The 18,291-nt window shown below is 42.2% G+C and overlaps 1 protein-coding gene across 1 annotated transcript in view; it reads left to right on the plus strand.

Annotated features, from left to right (window-relative positions):
- Positions 1-18,018, plus strand: part of chl1b (cell adhesion molecule L1-like b) — a 32,315-nt gene extending 14,297 nt beyond the window's left edge. The window contains exons 16-28 of the mRNA XM_061069646.1: positions 277-378; positions 659-856; positions 1,073-1,143; positions 1,958-2,177; positions 3,792-3,907; positions 4,159-4,363; positions 4,497-4,619; positions 7,737-7,916; positions 9,736-9,765; positions 11,027-11,098; positions 13,666-13,797; positions 14,699-14,771; positions 17,175-18,018. Coding sequence (XP_060925629.1) covers positions 277-378; positions 659-856; positions 1,073-1,143; positions 1,958-2,177; positions 3,792-3,907; positions 4,159-4,363; positions 4,497-4,619; positions 7,737-7,916; positions 9,736-9,765; positions 11,027-11,098; positions 13,666-13,797; positions 14,699-14,771; positions 17,175-17,379 — 1,727 coding nt within the window. The 3' untranslated portion in view covers positions 17,380-18,018. The remainder of the gene's footprint in view (positions 1-276; positions 379-658; positions 857-1,072; positions 1,144-1,957; positions 2,178-3,791; positions 3,908-4,158; positions 4,364-4,496; positions 4,620-7,736; positions 7,917-9,735; positions 9,766-11,026; positions 11,099-13,665; positions 13,798-14,698; positions 14,772-17,174) is intronic.
- Positions 18,019-18,291: the final 273 nt, after the last annotated feature.

The following is an 18,291-nucleotide window of genomic DNA, read 5'->3' on the forward strand; positions in this document are numbered from 1 at the left end:
AATGTCAGGAGGCCAAAGCGGAGCGTGAACATGCAGACCGTGGCTTAATTAGCGCAGGGCAGAGTGCTGTGTCTGACAATCGCTCTTTGAAATACTCTTGACCTCCTTCAATCTGAAAAGAAACAGTTGTGGGCCGCGCAGCCATGCAGCTTGTTCCACATCCCTGGACTTGGAGGATTTCATTGAACATTTGTTTCTTTGGCCTTTCACGGCTGCACAGATGGATGTGTCTGTGATTCTGTTTTCATGTTGCCATGTTGTTACGATGGTTTTCAGATGTCCCTGATGCACCTGACAACTTGGTTCTGTCTGAACACGAGAGCAGAAGCGTGAAACTGAAATGGTTCCCTGGGGACGATCACAACAGCTCAACCACAGGTAAAAGGAGCATGTATCAGTAGAATGTATTTATAGAACAAATTGAACGAGTTCATCTCGCAGTGACATACACATTAGCTGCGTCATTCTGCATTTGAATAGATTTGTTTGATAGCATCTTGTACAATGTGAATCCGTGATTGATTCATCCACGTGTGAATTATGACAAGGCTCACTGAGGAACAAACCGGCCCGGAGCAGAGTTTGAGGAGCTTTCTGCTCGGCTGGTGGTCAGAGAGGCAAGAACCACACCGCTGATTGTTTCTCTACCCCTCAACAGAGTTTATAATCGAGTACGAGGAAAGCCAGTGGGAGCCCGGAAACTGGAAGGAGCTGCTCAGAATACCCGGAAACCACAACTCTGCCGTCGCCAATCTCCACGGTCACGTCGACTATTGCTTTCGAGTGTCTGGAGTTAACGCTGTTGGGAGGGGGCGTCCCAGCGAGCCCTCGGAGAGATACAAAACCCCCGCAGCAGGTCTAAGGCTTCCCCCTTTCATTGTTTATTGTACTTTTTGATAAGGTCCGCCAGGCCCCTCGAGCTGCCATTGCTGCTGCTTTGTGAACTTTAAAACACTCAGACCCGCTGCATAATTGATCCCACTCTTGTTGAGAATCTGCCCTCTTGTGTGCCTATTTCACAGGAGATTTATTCCACTATGCCGACTAAATCTATATTTCTTCTTTTCTACAGCCCCTGACAGGAACCCTGAAAATATCAAAATCGAAGGTCATTTGCCAAATGAAATGAATATCAACTGGGAGGTAAGGAACAGCGTTTGGTCTTTTATTATCCTCTTACTGCAGATTCTGTAACGTGGGCTACCTTTGCATAGTGAATTATTCACATCTACTGCCGTTTGTGGATGTCAAAGAATCCCACTAAGAGAAAAGAGATAAAGTTTTATTGATGTCCAATAGGCAATTACCAATAGGAATTTAAGAAATGGAAATGGTCGCCTTTTGATATTTCATTCTGTGGTTCAGCTCTTTAGAAAAGCCATTTCCTGGGATCGCTGTGAAAAGGGCCCCCATTGAAAGGTGCTCATTTTCTTTGATTAGAAAGAGAAAGGATGGCCATGAAAAGGAAAATTTTTCTTTTGATGCGTACAGTAATAAATTCTGCCTTATTGAAGAAAGATGAATCTCTCCTTCACTTATTATCCGGGTGCCCTGTCAGGGTAACGTAGCTCCTGAATCCCGGATTCATGAGCTTCCCCACTGTTAATTATTTGCCTTTGTGGAAAATCGTATCTCATTCTATTTCTCACGCGCTGACTCCTGTGAGCAGATAAATCTTTTCATCTACAAAGATATACGAAGCCCTATATCAAAGAAAAACCTTGCTGCTAGACCAGGTCAATTGTTCCATTGTTTTATTAGATAGCGGGATAAAACACAGCCAGTGTTCCAAGCACAGTTCACTGGGCTAGCTTGTCATTTTAATCCCTCAGAGGCAGTGACATTGAACAGAGAAATACAAGAAGCGTCTTATGCAATTGTGAAAGCCTGCATGAAACCCCTCCACCCCATTGTTGTTATTTATTTATTTTTGCTGTCTTTTGCTTCCATCGGTCAGCCCTTGTTACTCATTGAGCATAATGGCCCCGGTCTAGAGTACAAGGTGAGTTACAAAAGACAGCACGTGGAGGACTGGAAGGAACACATGGTGAAGAGACACTCCTTTGTCGTGAAGAACACTCCCACCTTTGTTCCCTATGAGATCAGGATCCAAGCTAAGAACCATCAGGGCTGGGGACCTCAACCCAGGATAGTGACTGGCTACTCAGGAGAGGACTGTGAGTAATTGATATATAACTTTACTCAAAGCTGCACTAGGTTATATGGAAAGATACCAATTTGCAGTTCCCCTCATATCTATGCATTTCTTTTTTAACACATTGTTTTGGTTGGGATGTCCTCACTTCTGCTCGTCAGTGCAAATGCCGAGAAACATGTTAAAGTTAAACCTCTCTCCGAAAATCCCCCCCTCCACCATGTTAGCAGTGTGGCATGGGCCAAATTAGAAAGTCAAAGTTTCCTCGAAGAGGGTGTTTGTCATTTGACTCCTCATACGATGGCTGCATGCACATGTTGGATATTTTGGCCTCATTTCTAGATAGTGGGAGGAAGTGGAGTAGCGTTGTCCATCTTTGTATACAGACTATGGTTTAATAATATATAATTGTTTTTGCTTTATCTGGTCTGGAGTAACCACTAACTCGTGGTTTATGTTAGCTAACAGTGTTAGGATTTCAAATTTGTAACTATAGTCTGTACTGCCAGAATTCTAAACAAATAAAGATATGAGCATTTCAAATTGCTTATATCTCTTAAAGGATAAACGAACACGCTTAACAACAGCAAAAAAAACTGTGTTGACATTATTGTGCCGGTCACTCACTGCATGACTTTTCTCTACTTGTTATTTATTCTCTACAGTTAATCAAAAGTTTCAATGTTAGATTCAACATAACTCTGCAGCTGCTGTAAGTTTAAATAATACGTCAAAGGTGATTCAGCTACTTCTAACATTTCTCCCAAGTTAATGTAAGCTTCAAAATAAAGTTGCTCTCTAGATATAAACTAAAGCCAATTGACAAAGATGCTCCAAGAGATAAATGTAAAAGCAGTTTTCTGGTGAGAAAATTAAACAAATGAATGTTCTAGTGGCTATTTTCAGTGGGAAAATATTGCAGATAGTCCTGTTGAATAAAACTGATTATTTGTCTGGAGTTTACTGATATAAAAGTAAATGATTTCTATATGTGAGAAGAGAAATTTTCAAAAACTTCTCACTCACTTCTTGCTTCCATTTGGAGCTGCCAGAGTGCAAAGTATCCAGTGTAGTTTTAGGATAAATGATTTTTGTGGACAAAAGATGGTTTTGATTAAAATATTTTCTTCTCATCTCTGCTTAACTCTGGCATTTTCATCCACGGTATTCAGGTGGATTTGGTGAAATGGGTTATTTATAAGCTTTGTGATTTTAAAATCTTTGAGAATAAATGAGAGGATACGAGTTTCAGAGTTTTGCATTGGAGCAATTACAGTTTCTGAAAAAGGCTGACTGTATTTCCCCCTGTCCAGCTTTCTTTTGGATTTGCCCCAAGGAGGTCACATCAGGTCATGACACTACTCACTGTTGTGTCCTTGCTCTCCTGTGGTGTTAGTAATTGCAGTATATACTTACCCCTCTAGAGACCTGTATTGATTTATTGATTGACTGATTGAGTGATCAGTCCCCAGTACGTGTTCCTGTAAATAGGTGATCTCCAAATGTGTGTAGTCGTTTAGTATTTTTGTCTTTTGCTCATTTCTGTTGTTGCTCAAACTATAAGTCATTTCCAAGCACACCTTGGTTACTTTTCCCTCTGCTGACTGTTTTTCCTAATGTGTGTTTGCTGTTGCAGTTCCGTCCGCTGCGCCTGATGATGTAGCTGTGGAGGTGATGAACAGCTCAGTGGTCAAGGTTAGCTGGATGCGTGTAGACGAGTACAACCTCCATGGACATCTGGGAGGCTACAGGGTAATACCTCAAAAACCAACCTTTGCTTTTAGACACAGTTTAAAAGATATGGCCCTGACCTCGCTCTGAGCGTTTGCTTCTCTCACCCCACTCTGCTGTGCTTTACTTGATGTTTTCTGCTCACGCCACCTGAAAGGAAAGATAGACAATTGCATATTCAGTATCCAGTCAGCCCTCACCCACACCTATGATGTACATAGTTTGATCACTCCACTGAGGATGGCTCTCTGTGTGTGTTCTTCCCGATGTAGATAAACTGGTGGCGTATGCGCAGCCTGGCCGACTCAAAGACAAGTCACGGAGACAAACACACTCTAACTTTCCCTGGAGACCGAAACCACGCCACGGTACCAGGACTGACCCCTTTCTCCGAGTACAGCCTCATTGTCATGACCTTCAACGGGCGGGGCAACGGCCCCGGCAGCCATCCCGTCAACTTCAAAACCCCAGAGGGAGGTGGGTTTGTGGAAAAACAGCATGAAATGTATTGATTCACAACTTCTAAAGGGAAAATCTAATAATAGCCAAGGAAACTGGTTTGGAGAATTCAACTGCTTAATGATTGCATCGCCTTCTTGTGCCCCCACAGTGCCCGAGAAAAATCCTGTTTTCAGGGTCACAGATGTACAGAAGCACACTGTCTCTCTGGTCTGGGACCCACCATCCGAGCCTAATGGGATTCTCACCGGGTACCTCCTAGACTATCAGTTCAGTACGTATCTCTTATATTTCATCCGGACACTTAACTAACTCAGATATACTGGTGATGCTCCCGTGTTGCGACAAAGAGATATTGCATTTTCCCTTGTGTTTAATAGTGTTCACATCCTTTTTATTCTTATGAGGGTACAAGCCGGAAAGACTAAAAACACACAGGCTGTTTAACCTCACTGTTTGAAATGCACAGCCTCTACCTCTGTATAATATACTACAGTTTTAAAACAGCCAAGTATGTGCTGTACCTCTGGAGTGTATCAGTAAAGGAAAGGAAATGTATCTTCGGCTCACCGGTGATTGTCTAACCCATGATCCTGAGCACGGAAGGAAAAATCATTGTGTTGCTCTAATAAGGCCCAGGTCATGGTGAGGTCAGAGTGTGTGTATAGGAAACATGTCACGGTGATGTCTGTTGGCCTGTGTGTCACAATCATGACTAAGCTAGTGCTGACCAAGGCCACTGTGTCACAGTCTGTTAAGGTCCCTGCTTACTGACCCTATACTGTCCGCAGGGGATGTCTTCACAGCAGCTCTCAGTCCTTGGGGATAGCATCACTGAGCACATCACATGTGTGCACACACACTTTGATCTTATGACTTTAAACAAAAGTCACAACAGAGCTAATGACTAACTTTGAACAACGTCCCAGCCTCACGTTTCCCGGCTAATTGAGTTTGATTTGGCGGCTGCACAAGGGGGCCAAGTGTCATACAGTATTTCAGGAGAGGACGTTTTCATTGTGCCACAGCAATAAAGCTGATGGACTCCTTGAAGTGTGACTTTTCTTGAAGTCCTCTTGAAGAAGTCATGCGCGAAATGTTGAGGAGTATCAGTGTATCATTAGTGACAAGTAGTGGAATCTCCAGCTGCAGCGCAGCTGTTTGAGGTTGACGCCCATCTCCGCAGCAGCCTATAATCGCTTCACGTCTCACAGGTTTCACTATTGTAACATTGTTGAACACATTGAGCATACGGTAAAACCAGGATGTTTCAACTGCTTCAACTGCACTGCTTTGAAATGGCACATTGTCTGTGTGAAACCTTTTGATCATTGTGTCAGGTTATCACCAATGTGTTAATGACATTAGAAGGCATTAGAAATACATTTCGAAACATAAAGGCGGAATGAATCCTCAAGTTCCCCTCACTGCTGAGAGCTGCCAACTGACTGTGAAGCCTGAGGTCAAAGGAGGCCAGTATCAACTAACTGAAAGCCTTTAGCTCCCAGCTAACTAGCACCTGTGTCATAAAAGATGAGGTCTCAAATTTTAAAGTTTTCCTTTACCGTTGATTTGATTAGCACTTAACTAAAATGTTTTTTTTGTGGTTTTAGGTATGTGTGTGATAGGTAATTTGAGGCGTATTGGTATACACAGGGATTGATACTGATGTGGAGCCAAAACAGGTGTGAAAAGAGATAGTTTTAGCTTAAAAACACAGTTTTAAACTGTAAGTGAAATATGAATGTAGCCCTAGTCAGAGGAGGCAACGTGTCTTCAAGCCTCTCGAATTGCATCTTTGACAAGTTCACACAGCAATTGTGAGTGACAATCAAAGACCGAATTTGCTTTGATGTGGGGCTTTTTTTGGCGAGCTACACAATTTGTCGACGAGGGAAAAAGTAGTCTAGTAAGCCTAGATCACGTAGTGTGAACTAGGCTTTACCCTGCAAGTGTATTTTAAAATTTAACTCTTAAGAATTTATGTGAGGATAAAAAAAATTCTGTGAAAAAATGCAGATTGGTCTTTCTGAACCATTTTTCAGTATATTTGAGTGACTGTAGAGTAACTAAGCATGATGGACCTTGTACTGCACTGACATGAAATATCTTCACACGTAGGAGTTCAGAATGACCTTGGCTGCTATTCATTCTGTATTTGGGCTGAACTCACACTTGTTGTTGGGTCATTTCAGTGTTTGTACATCTCGGTCTGTTCCACACTACACAAGGCCAGCTGTATTTGGCCCAGCAGGCTAAGTAATATTTGGAAATCTAAATGTTGCCTGAATTGAAAGGAATACTCGGCAGCCTTCAGCCAGTTCACTACATGAGATGATTGGCCTGAGTATGTGCGGATAAGTGAGAAAGAGAATAATGATGCTTGTGGCCTCCTCTCTGTACCAGTCTCCAGTCGCACCAGTTGCATTTCTCACCAAAAATAAACAGTTTTTATTCACACAAACAAAACAAAACATTGGGATGTCTGATAACAGTGGGTGGTATCTGAGGAAAAAAAGGGAAGCAGGCCAATACATTGTTGTCATTGTGTGCTACCAGAGAGACATAGCACCTCTTTCACAGCAAAGGTCACCTCAACACCTGCTGTGTTTGTTTTTGTTACAAAGAACATAAATGCCACCCGTCTACCTCCTCGCCTGCTTTACGTAGTGAAAAATGAGATCCTATCACAGCGTAGTCAAAGTGCAGATGACAACAACACAAAAGAGAGCCTATTTATAATGTGCAGAACATAACCTGTTTGCTTGTGAAATGCAAATATGATTCAAAGGGATATTAAGCCAAAGAAAGAGCAAATAACAATTTGTCTTTTGCTAATGTTAACAAAGAAAATGTGCAAATCAAAACAAGTAACAGTTGCTTTTCTCGGCATTGGTGTGAAGAGATTGTCACTTGGATATTTTTTTGTCATGCCAGTGAATGGGGAGCTTTTGGCTGTGAAGCAGTAAAGGCTGGAAGCCAGACTTCTTTGTGTTAGAACAACAACAAGTAAATGTTTTGATTATCGTCCACAAATTAATCAAATTATTTTGTTCAAATAAGATTAAGATTAAGATTAAGATACATTTATTTGTACCAAACAGACAAATAACAAATAAGAATATAAAGGTACGATAGATGAAGACAGATTGGGTATGTTTGTTCAAAAGTAGTCCATTTTTATTGGAAAAAGAGACCAGGATCAGCAGATTGTGAGCAAAGGAATAAAGTGGATTTAGTTTTATGTTGCATGTTGAGGACGATGACTTTAAAAAGGAGAAACTTCTCCTTACTACAATGTCAGTGTGGGATGTGAGTAAACATTTTTGGTGCATTGCTTTTATGACCACATATGCAAAGTGTAATACAAATAATTTGTCTTTTTTTCTAGTCAACGACACAGAGGAGGTGGGGCCCCTGCAGATGGTAGACATCAGCAACCCCCGCACCACCAAGTGGACCCTCCGCGGATTGGAGCCCCTAAGCAAATACATGTTCTACCTGCGCTCTTGCACCGCAGTGGGCTGTGGGCCTGTTGTCAGCGAAGAGAGCACAACCACCCTCGAAACAAGTGAGTAATGGGAGGGTCCAGAAAGCTCCAGACCAGGTGATGTGTGTGTGTGTGTGAGATGGCCTGTGGGTGTGAGAATGAGTGGGTAGCTTTTGGGGGAAGACAGAGAGAAACACAGACGAGGGTTTTAGGTGCAGAATTCAGGCTGAGCGAGCGACTGCAGGTGACAAAGCTGTGTCACTGTTTCAAAACGCTATTGAACTAGCAGAATATGATATATGCCTGGGCAGCCAAGCTTTTCATATCTCCATATAAGTAATTCTTGTGGATAAACAATTTCATACGGCTGTCGTGGAGGTTTTCATTTGTCACTGTCACAAGAGAGCAAGTGCTTATTGATTGGAGGGAGAGCGAGAGCTGTGAAACAATCCGCTGAGAGAAAGGGAAACTGAGAGTTTTGATGCTGAAGTGTGTAATCATTGAAAGAGTTGGTGGGTTAGTAATCATAATGAGCTGGCTTGTAGCAAGTTATCTTTTCTTTTCAATTACTTATCATTTGGTGTGGACGGCACAGCATTCTTCAGCTGAGCCCCAGTGAGGTGGTGGGCACTGTGATATACGATGTGAATGAAACAGGAAACAGCACGTGGAGTCCCCTGAGTATCACCGTAATGAACCGCAGCAACAGATACTCTCCGCATAAACAACTGGGCGGCAGATGTACTGTGTTATAAAGTGGTTGCAATTAGTGGTGCCGTGGCGGCAACTGCAAATTAATGCAATTTGTAATATTTTATTTTGTAGAAGACTTTTGAGTATATATGCACCACCTGAAATAATTTCAGTACTGCCTTTAAAAGGGAAAGTTCACCTAAAAATGAAAAATCCAGCTATTATCTACTTACAGCTATCGCATCGGAAACACTTTCAGAGGTAGACAGCCAAATCCAATACAATTGAAGTAAATGGCGACCACATCTTAAAACCTCTAAAAATTGAAATCCTCCACACTGCTCCTGTGGTGTCAGCCAAGTTTCCGTAAGCCTCAACATTCAAATTCGACTCGAAACAGCATCATTTACACCTTGTTTTTGGCCTAAAGGTCTTCTGATATCCTCCTATGGCTTGCGCCTCTATGCTCTGGCCCAAGGGGCTGATGTCGTCACGTGCCCCTTGGCGAGTGTTGAGTAGATAATGACTGAATTTTCATCTTTGGGTGAACTATCCCTTTATGCCAAGTTTGTTGCATGTTGTTGTGTAAAATGTCCTCACACTAGTATAGAACTATGATGGTCATTCGAATGAATATTATAATCATGAATTTATCCTTCATTTAATATTGTGTTATTATATAGACTTTTTTTTAGCACCCAAAAATCAAACTGACTTCCATCGTCCCTGATTCGGTTCAAGTTGTGTCATTCAAATACAAAATGCTCAACTTGATGCTGGAACACACTGCAGGTGCTAAATATGCAGACAATGACTCAGCGTTGGCGTAAAATCACAGGAAGAAACCTAATTGGCTCGTAGGGGTTGTTTATTTAAAAGTGATTACAGGCAGGAGGAGCCATTTTTGTATGTATTGAATTGCAATTGAGTCAAGCTGTTATAAGGGTGTGTGTGTTTGTGAGAGAGTGTGTGAGTGTGTGTGTGTGTGTGTAGGAGAATTCGAGCATTAAAATGTTCTGTGGTAATTCTACTGTGCACTATTACCATCACTCTGCCGCCACTAAACAGTGCACTGCTTTCAACCGCAGCTTTGATCATACAGTGTCTTGTAAATGTGTGTGAATGTGTAAAACGTCTGCTTAGCAATGCAGTGCTTGTCCCCTCTGTCTTTTTTCCTTTCATTCTTTTCATTTTTTTTTTTTCACAGCTTCCACTTCGGCTCCCACTGTTGGCCTCAGTATGTAGCATCTGTGTTCACGTAGAAGCTGTAGCATGTCATACCTACACTTATAATCTCAGACATAGACTGTATATGAAGATGACTTGTCAGGATGGCTCCCCAAAAGTAAAGTCACCCTGCCTCTTTTATGTTTGTGGATCAAAATAAAAACTCAAAATCTATGGAAAACTTGCCACAGTTTCATTATGAAACTAAACCAAATCCTCATAAAAGCATAAGAGATCTCTTACTTGGTGATCTGCTCTATTGCTATTTATAGCTATTTGCAGTGTGCTTGTTCACACTACTCCCCGTATAGTTTGTAGTCAGACCTCATTGTTTTAGCTGCGATTTTGTTAGTTATTTAATACTCAAAAAACGGTTTGAAGCTTAGATTGACTTACGATCGGTCTAGCACATGTAATTGCACGACCTTGCTTTTGTGGCTCATTCCCCCCAAAGCATCTTTTTTTCCAGTCTATGATCTCAAAGTACTCCGAAGATACTTTTTTTCCTTCCTCTTTGTAATCATTTATTTATAAATTTGGGTGATGGTATGACATGTCTGACAGTTGGTAGTTCCATAGGTAGCGGCTGCATGTTTAGTTGTAGAAAATGGTACGGATGCTTTAAACCTGTGTAAATCATCAGGCGTATTTGAGTCTCAAACTGTTGAGCACATTTTATTTTTCTCGCACATTATCAAAAAGTGCTATACACTTTGCTCCTCTGCAGATAATTGACCTTGTCTGCTGCTTGCCCTTGCCATCAGCAGAGAGCTCTCTGATGCCTCCTTTCATTAGAAAAATGTCAACTCCTCCTCAGATAAAGTTTGTGGCTTCCTCTCTAATAGCAATAGTAATGAGTAACCTAATTATAAATTCATACTAATCGTGGCTCATTAGCGGCTGTAAACGAATATTGACTTCTATCCTAGCAACAGCAGACACTGTGCAACACGTCTAAGTCAAGCTGAGGAAATAAATGACGCTTCAAGAGCCAAACGCAGGAAGAAGATCAAAAACACGCCACGCATCCATCCTTCTTCCTTTTAATGATGTGCAAAAAGAAAATTAAGTAGCTGTTGAAAGGCAAGATGAAGTCAAATTAAAATTCCAACATCTCACCTTCTGTACAAACAATTATTTTGTTCTATATGACGTTTTATTTTACATGCGTAGCCACTAATTTTAGGTAATAGCATGTGTGCTAACAGTAGACATTAGCGCCCGGGGCTCTCGCCGCAGTTGATAATCACAAGGTTTGTCTTTCTTTTCAGGCAAGTCAGCTTCCCCCACACCTCCAAGCACTCCAAAGTCCCCAGTGACCAAACCCACTCGTTCCACCATAGGTAGAGCTGCAGCACATACTGACACCACAAGCATCAAACCACAGAGACAAACAAAAGCTGTGAAATAAATCTGAAAAAACTAAAACAGAAACCAAATAGCTCCTGATGTTTTAAACCAGTATTTGTACATAGGTGCAGCGATCTCCTGGACTCCCTGGATTTGACTTTTAAGGCAATTGATATCACAGAATAAAAAAGATGTTAAAAATACCTCTGCAAATGTGCAAGGTAATTAGCCGTCTCCTGTATTTTTCACTGATATTTGAAGGTGTTTCCATTGGCAACAGGAGCTTGAATGTAAGGTAACAGCTCTGCGTTCCTGTTTGGAACAAGACAATTGAATGCTAATGAAAAAGCAGGTTTTAATTTCTCCGCCGCACCACAGGGAAATCGAGGATACAAGATCTATATCCTGATCCGGCAGAGTAGCTGCAGAGTGGAGCCGCTTGAATGGGACAAATATGTCTAATTGTCAGTGATTGATTTGTTGGGCCCCAGTTCCCCAGAACCAAGCAGCATATTGACCCAACAGTCACCTGACATTTACATGTAATCTTCAACTGTGTAAACAGCAGCACAGCTCTGGGACGAAAGTTGTCCACAGCAGCATCTGAGCTGAGAAAAATGGAGAGGAGAGATATGTTCTCCTGGGCCATGCTCATACTGGGAGGCTAATATTCACTGGACACTGAGATAATTGGATAAGTAGAAGCTTTTGAAAGCTCCTATTTCCGAAAATTTCCTAGACTTACCCTATATACGAGCCTCCTGACTTTGAAGGGGTGTCTTCTAGGGCTCTGACTCCCCCACTGGGTGAGCAGCTGCAGCATTTATTAGAAAACTGAGGAGTTGGTGGCGAAACACGACAGCCTGCCGTAAGATATTTTTAGTTCAGGGGCCTATGTCAGTCGAAGTCATCACACAGGTCTAATAATTGCAATTACCGTAGTTGCGGACTAATCCATCAACATTAGCTGGAGGCTGTCATGTGCGGTGGCGGCGATGGGCAGCGCAGACGCAGGTGTCCTTGTGTGCTGAATTATCACCTGAGCAAATAATGCACCTGAGCTGGAGACACGGCTGGAGATTTGCATGTTCGCCACGGGGAAATGAAGTGGATTGTGCTTTGTTGACTCGCTCAGACAGCTGCTGTCAAACCACACTAATGATGCATATCATTCTCCGCGTTATTAGATTTTTTTTTCGTCCTCTTCTGTTGTCTGTTCAGTATGTCTGGCATTATTAGGTGTCAATGTGGAAAAGGTATTTATGTCATCATGCAGAGAGAGATCAAAAATATTGTAAATACAGTTGTAAGGGTAGTAAGTAATGTAATGTACTTACTACTTGTAACAGCAACGTTTTTAGGAACAATCACATGATTACGATTCTAAACCCTTTAGGAACTCAGTCCATGTTCACTCTGCTTTGCATGCTTCACCTGCCATTCTCCTTTCATACCCACATTACTCTTGTCATGTGTGCTGGTGAGAGATTCACCCGACGTTCCACTCTGTCACATGTAATTGATGCGTCCCTACACACACAAAACACACAAGCGTGCGCTGAGCTTTCTTCCTAGAAGGTGAAGAGCCACATCCTTCATCGTACAATGACAACACTCCCACCCGCTCCGTGAAGGCCTTGACCTTCTGTCCCCTATTACTAATCCTTCATCACCATTTCTCTCCCTTTCTTCATCTGCTCTCATCTCTCCATCAGTCCCTGTTGAATGTTAGCTCAGCCGTTAGCGACCGCTCTGCAAATATCAGCTGGATATCATGAGGAGAGCACACAGAGTTTTATATTGCGTATATGAACAACCGTAAGCTCACATTAGCTCTTTTTTGCTCTTGACATTGTGAGTGTGATTGAAGTAGATTGTGTTTGTGTGAAACAGCTCATAACTGTCGCTGGAGTGTGTCTGAAACTGTCCTCCATGTCTTTTCATTCATACCTTCACCAGATTTGCTCTAGTTGTGTGTCCTCATGAGTACTAACCCACCCGCATGGTTCACCCTCTGCACAGGTGAGGGTCACTGGACGGTTTCAGAGACCTTAAACACCTCTCAGACTTTCCACATCATTGATGGCTTGAACCTGGCACTGAGTACACTGTGTGCCTTATTCCTAACAGCTGGGTTGACAATTCTAGTATATTTGAAGATGTTATCACGACCAGGTCCACAGTTGAGGAGGGAAACCGTAATAGCTGAAATTAAAAGGAAGTAAATCAGCAGACCTAATCGACCGATCCCTGAGCAGAGTTCAGGTGCATCCTTGAGCCGGGGGGGCCACGACGTGCGGCCCTCTGCGCCGGGACGAGGATTTAAGCCGCTCAGACTCGCTTAGAGGAATTGTATATGTGTACAGCGTTCCATAGTTGATTAATTAGACAAGCAGGATTAGCTGTTTAATATTAACATTGGAGCGTTTCCATCAGCAGCGCGCCCTACCACCTTCTGCCCCTCTGCATCAGATAGACTTTGTCGGTGTAAACATTCAATCAAGTGTCCCGATGAAAAGGCCAAGTCGTGTCAAAGTCACCGGGTATTGTTCCTCCTCAGGTCTGGCCAGCATCCACGGAGGAATATCCACCCAGGGCTGGTTTATCGGCCTGATGAGCGCCATCGCTCTCCTCACGCTCATTGTGTTGATCGCCTGCTTTGTCAACAGAAATAAAGGAGGGAAGTATTCCGGTAGGTGCTCGCTTACAAACACACACACATTACCTTGCTTGAATAGTAATTGCTGCTCGCAGCATCATTATATTTCCATGTCGTTGTTGGTTGCTATGAAATAAATGATCTATTATCCTTGATGCCATTACAAGAATATGTTAGTAAGCTGATATGTTGTCTTTTTCCCAGGCCTCAAAATTATTTTGAATGCAAATTTGTACATGAATAGGCTCCTGCTTTGATAGGAAAATGAGCATATCTACTATATGTCCGGCATTTGAATGTTGCATTATTTAGACGAGCCGCTTTTTCCAGCCACATTGAGACTAAATGCAAATGCTGCACAAGAGGTGGCTGTGATGACCGAAGCTCTATGGTATCTCCGTCATTTTCCTCCAGTTGGGGACATGAGAGTTCTTATCAGCTTTATTATTCACAGCTAATGGCCATCGGGTTGTCGTCTGGGCAGCGATCGCTTCACTTGTCAGCAGAAAAAAAGAGCGAGACGCTGCTCTGTCCTTTGTTTTCTCATTAAGTTCTCATTATCGCCAGTTGCTCCTACAACCTTTTCTTTCATTTGCCTGAGCCACGTGTTTTTGTCTGTCACGCCACTAAGCGATATATCAATTTTTCATTTCTTCTGTTTTTAACATTTTTATCATTAATATTTTTCACAACATAGAGCTCAATTTTTTATATAGAATAAGATTCTCATTTTGAAAAAAAAAAAAGATGTATATTTATATTCAATATTTGCAATCTTTTCCAAAGCTCTCATTGATCTGTCATCCAGTGAACAAGTGCAGGGAATAGGGGACTTGTTCAAACAACGTTAGCAGTCACACAGGGACACAGTGATCTTCATTGGCAGCCGCCTCCAGAGGAAATCACTGATATCTTCTCTCTATTTTGTGAGCAGTAAAAGAAAAAGAAGACCTTCACCCGGACGTGGAGTCCCAGGGCATGAATGACGACACGTTTTGCGAGTACAGGTATGCAAAGCCACAGGAGCACTATTTCACGCACAACAGTGTATGAATTTTCTCTTTTGCTAGCAGTTGTTCCTATCTTCTTCTCTTAATTTTTCTCTCCCCATGCATTCTCTCCTCTCGCTGAGAAGACAACCCGGCGTGCACTCGGTTCACGTGGAGCCTCGCACTCCATCTGTCCAAGACATTTGAAGAGTAACTGGAATGTATGTGATAAACAGCAGTAGTGTCCCTGAGCTGTTTACACATCAGTATAGTCAGACTGCTAGCCTCCCTTTATAGGACTTTGTGATCCCAGGTACGGTGTTGTGTTGGTGTTAGATTATATAGACTTTGCATCATAAAGGGATCCACAGCGGCGTTCAGATGCAGCAATTTTGTGTCCTTACGGAGCGAAACGCAGGCTGCACAGCACGCAGCGGGAGGCTAAAACCAATCAGTGTAATTGAAAGTGGCTCATCTCCAGGGCAGTAATATCTGGGCACGTTTCATTAATCCTTTAGTCGTCCAATTCATAACAGTCTACGGCAGCAGAAGTCCCAATGTAATTCCCCAATCAGTGGGATCTGCACAGCACATCACAACAAATTATATGATATGATGGAGTGAAATGTGGCTCAGTCAGACAGGATTTATATTTTGTTATGTTGACTCCAGGAGCTGCTGGCACCAGCTCTTCTTAAATTTGTTGCCAAGTCTGTGTAAAATTCTTCTTGAGTTTGTGATAAATCGGTCACACCATTATAATGCCAAATTACATTTAAATGTCATAAATTGTGGAAACTGGATTTCACAGCTACTTTCCAGCTAGATTCCAGTAAATGACTGGTAACCTCACAAGTGACTGTTGCCAGCAATAACCTCTTATAAAACACAGCATGTGGTTTTTATGCTTGGAATTCCATATGGAATAAAAATAGTTAGAATCTTTTAAATAGTGACTTTTAGTGGCACTAGAGTTGCTAATCTTTATACTAAGCTCGGCTAGCTGGCTGCAGACAGTTAGCTTCAAATTTAGGTTACTTCCACACTGAAGTGTTTTTAAACTGCACCACTTTTGCTACGTTTGTACCTGACATCCACACAACTCAGAAGGTTTTGAGCCCCTTAAATCTGAACACACTGTGAGCCCACTTTCAGATTGAGTTTCCTGTGTTGCTTGTTCAAACAGGCAGAAACTTACACATTTGGATATAATACGACATAATACATAAGACATGTGATACGCCACATGTCTTAATTTGACTGTTGCTAATTGTGAGTATGACCTCATTCACAAGGTAAGATAAGGATATCATGTTTATGGCATTCAGACTATTGTCTTTATCGGAGTAAAATAGTAGAGCAGCCATCCTCTAACCAGAAGGTAGGCGGTTCGATCCCAGTCTTTCCCATCTGCATGCCTAAGTGTCCTTGGGCAAGATACTGGACCTCGATTTGCCCCTCATAGAAAGAGTGCTGCCCATAGATTGACTGTATAAATGTGTGTGTGAACGGCAATAACAATAAACTGTTTTGTAAAGTGCTTTGAGCGGTCATCACGGCTAGAAAATCTCTATATAAATACAGACCATTTACCCTGTGAACATAGCCATTGGTTCAACAAAATAAATCCCCAATCGCAATGTTCACCATTGCCGTTCCTCTGTCATAGTATTTTCTACAACTAAGCAACCAATTTCAGAGTAAACAATCTGCCTCTGTGCACACCAGCACACACATGCCCAGTGCAGGTCATAGTCATGTTATGAGCGATTTTAGGTGTGTTAAGGACCTCAAATGCCTGTCTGGCAGACACACAAGTAATACCGGTCATCTCATTTAATTCTTGGCTCAAATTCACACACACTTAGCAATACACTCAAGCTACTGTGGGTCGTCGCCAAATGCTAACACAACAAAACGGTTCACCTTGCTGTCAGGTCTGACCTCACCTCATTGTCGGGTTGATTGTGGAGATATTTGTTGACAAGTAATCTTCAACACTAGTTTGTGTGTTTCAACCTGTTTAAATTCAGTGAGGTGAAACTCGCTCATCACTGCAGTCATAACAAAGAATTGAGAAAGTTCTTCTCTAGTGAACCTAATCAATACAAAGTACACACTGTATCAGTGTCTGTTACAGGACCGCAGTGTGCCACCACTTTAATGTCCCCTTCAGGATTTCTTCACTTTGTCAAAAGCAGTGGCGCGTGTGTAGCTTAGCGATTATGACTGTTGGAACGGGTGCATGTGTGTGTTGATTTCCCATTGGTCAGCCAGAGGTAAACACTAATGCCAATCACACTGGCTTCCTCGCGGAGGCAGTGATAGCTCAAGCCTGCAGCTCGGCCCCCTCCAATAAGCCATAGAGTGAAGCCATGGGTGAAATGAGGTGATTCTAAATCCACTGTGCCTCTCTCGCAGTGACAACGACGAGAAGCCGCTGAAGGGCAGCCAACACTCGCTGAGCAGGGAGATCAAAGCGGGGGACAGCGGGGACAGTCTGGTGGACTACGGCGACGAGGACGTCCAGTTCAACGAGGACGGCTCTTTTATCGGCGAGTACGCGGGCCGAAAGGAGAAGAGGGTGTCCGCCGAGATCAAAGCCGCCGCTCAGACACCGGCGTGAGGAGCGGAAGCGCCATTCTCATCTTTACCCCGGGACGCCGTTTCCATTAAAACCTGCTGGGACGAACAAATGAAAGAGGAAGCAGAACATTATCCACACCCAAGCACAAGTTTTGTGTCAAAAGTAATGCGTGATTTGCCAACTGCCATTCTCATGTTATGAAGCTCTGTTTTGTCAGGTTGCAACAGAATGACCGTTACTAAATACTGTGTATATATAGTGTATATTCTATGTGCGGAGTGTCTTTTTTTTTATAATTATTATTACACAGAACATTTAGAGGGCTTGGATTTTTTTTCTTCTCTTTTTCCATTACTTTCACTGCAGAACTGTTTGTACAAATGTTACAAAAATGTCACTCCCCATTGCACATCATTACACGCAGCTTTGCCTCTCATGTCATCTTGTGGCAGACCACAGGCGAGGGGGGGAAGTCCAGTTGATCTTTTTCAACGGGAGCAAATATTACTGACCTTTTATATTTGAAATGGATTCATTAAATATGAAGTACAATGTTTAAGATGTGTATAAAGGTTGCTTATTAACTTATTTTTTTTCCCAGTGGTTTTCTACCTGACAATTTAACAAGGAAATTTACATATCATTCTATATCATCAACATTGGTTGTTGAACCATAAACCTCCTGTGATATTAGAAGAAAATATAATTTAATTAACATTTAGATCCATTGGACTGTATAAATCACCAAACCTAGTCTGTGCTTTGTAAAAGATTTTCTAAAATGTAATCCCTTACAGGTCCCTATGTTCCTGATTATACATGAAAGAGAACCTAACAATTTGTACAACACTGAAGCTGCCAATACCTGCCGTTTGAAAAGTTTTATAGGAATCATAGAAATTTTAGGAAATAAACTTGTTTGCTTTCTTGCTGAAAGTTATTTAGGATGAT

This window comes from Limanda limanda, chromosome 4 (assembly GCF_963576545.1).
Source record: "Limanda limanda chromosome 4, fLimLim1.1, whole genome shotgun sequence".
In the NCBI taxonomy this organism is placed as follows: domain Eukaryota; kingdom Metazoa; phylum Chordata; class Actinopteri; order Pleuronectiformes; family Pleuronectidae; genus Limanda; species Limanda limanda.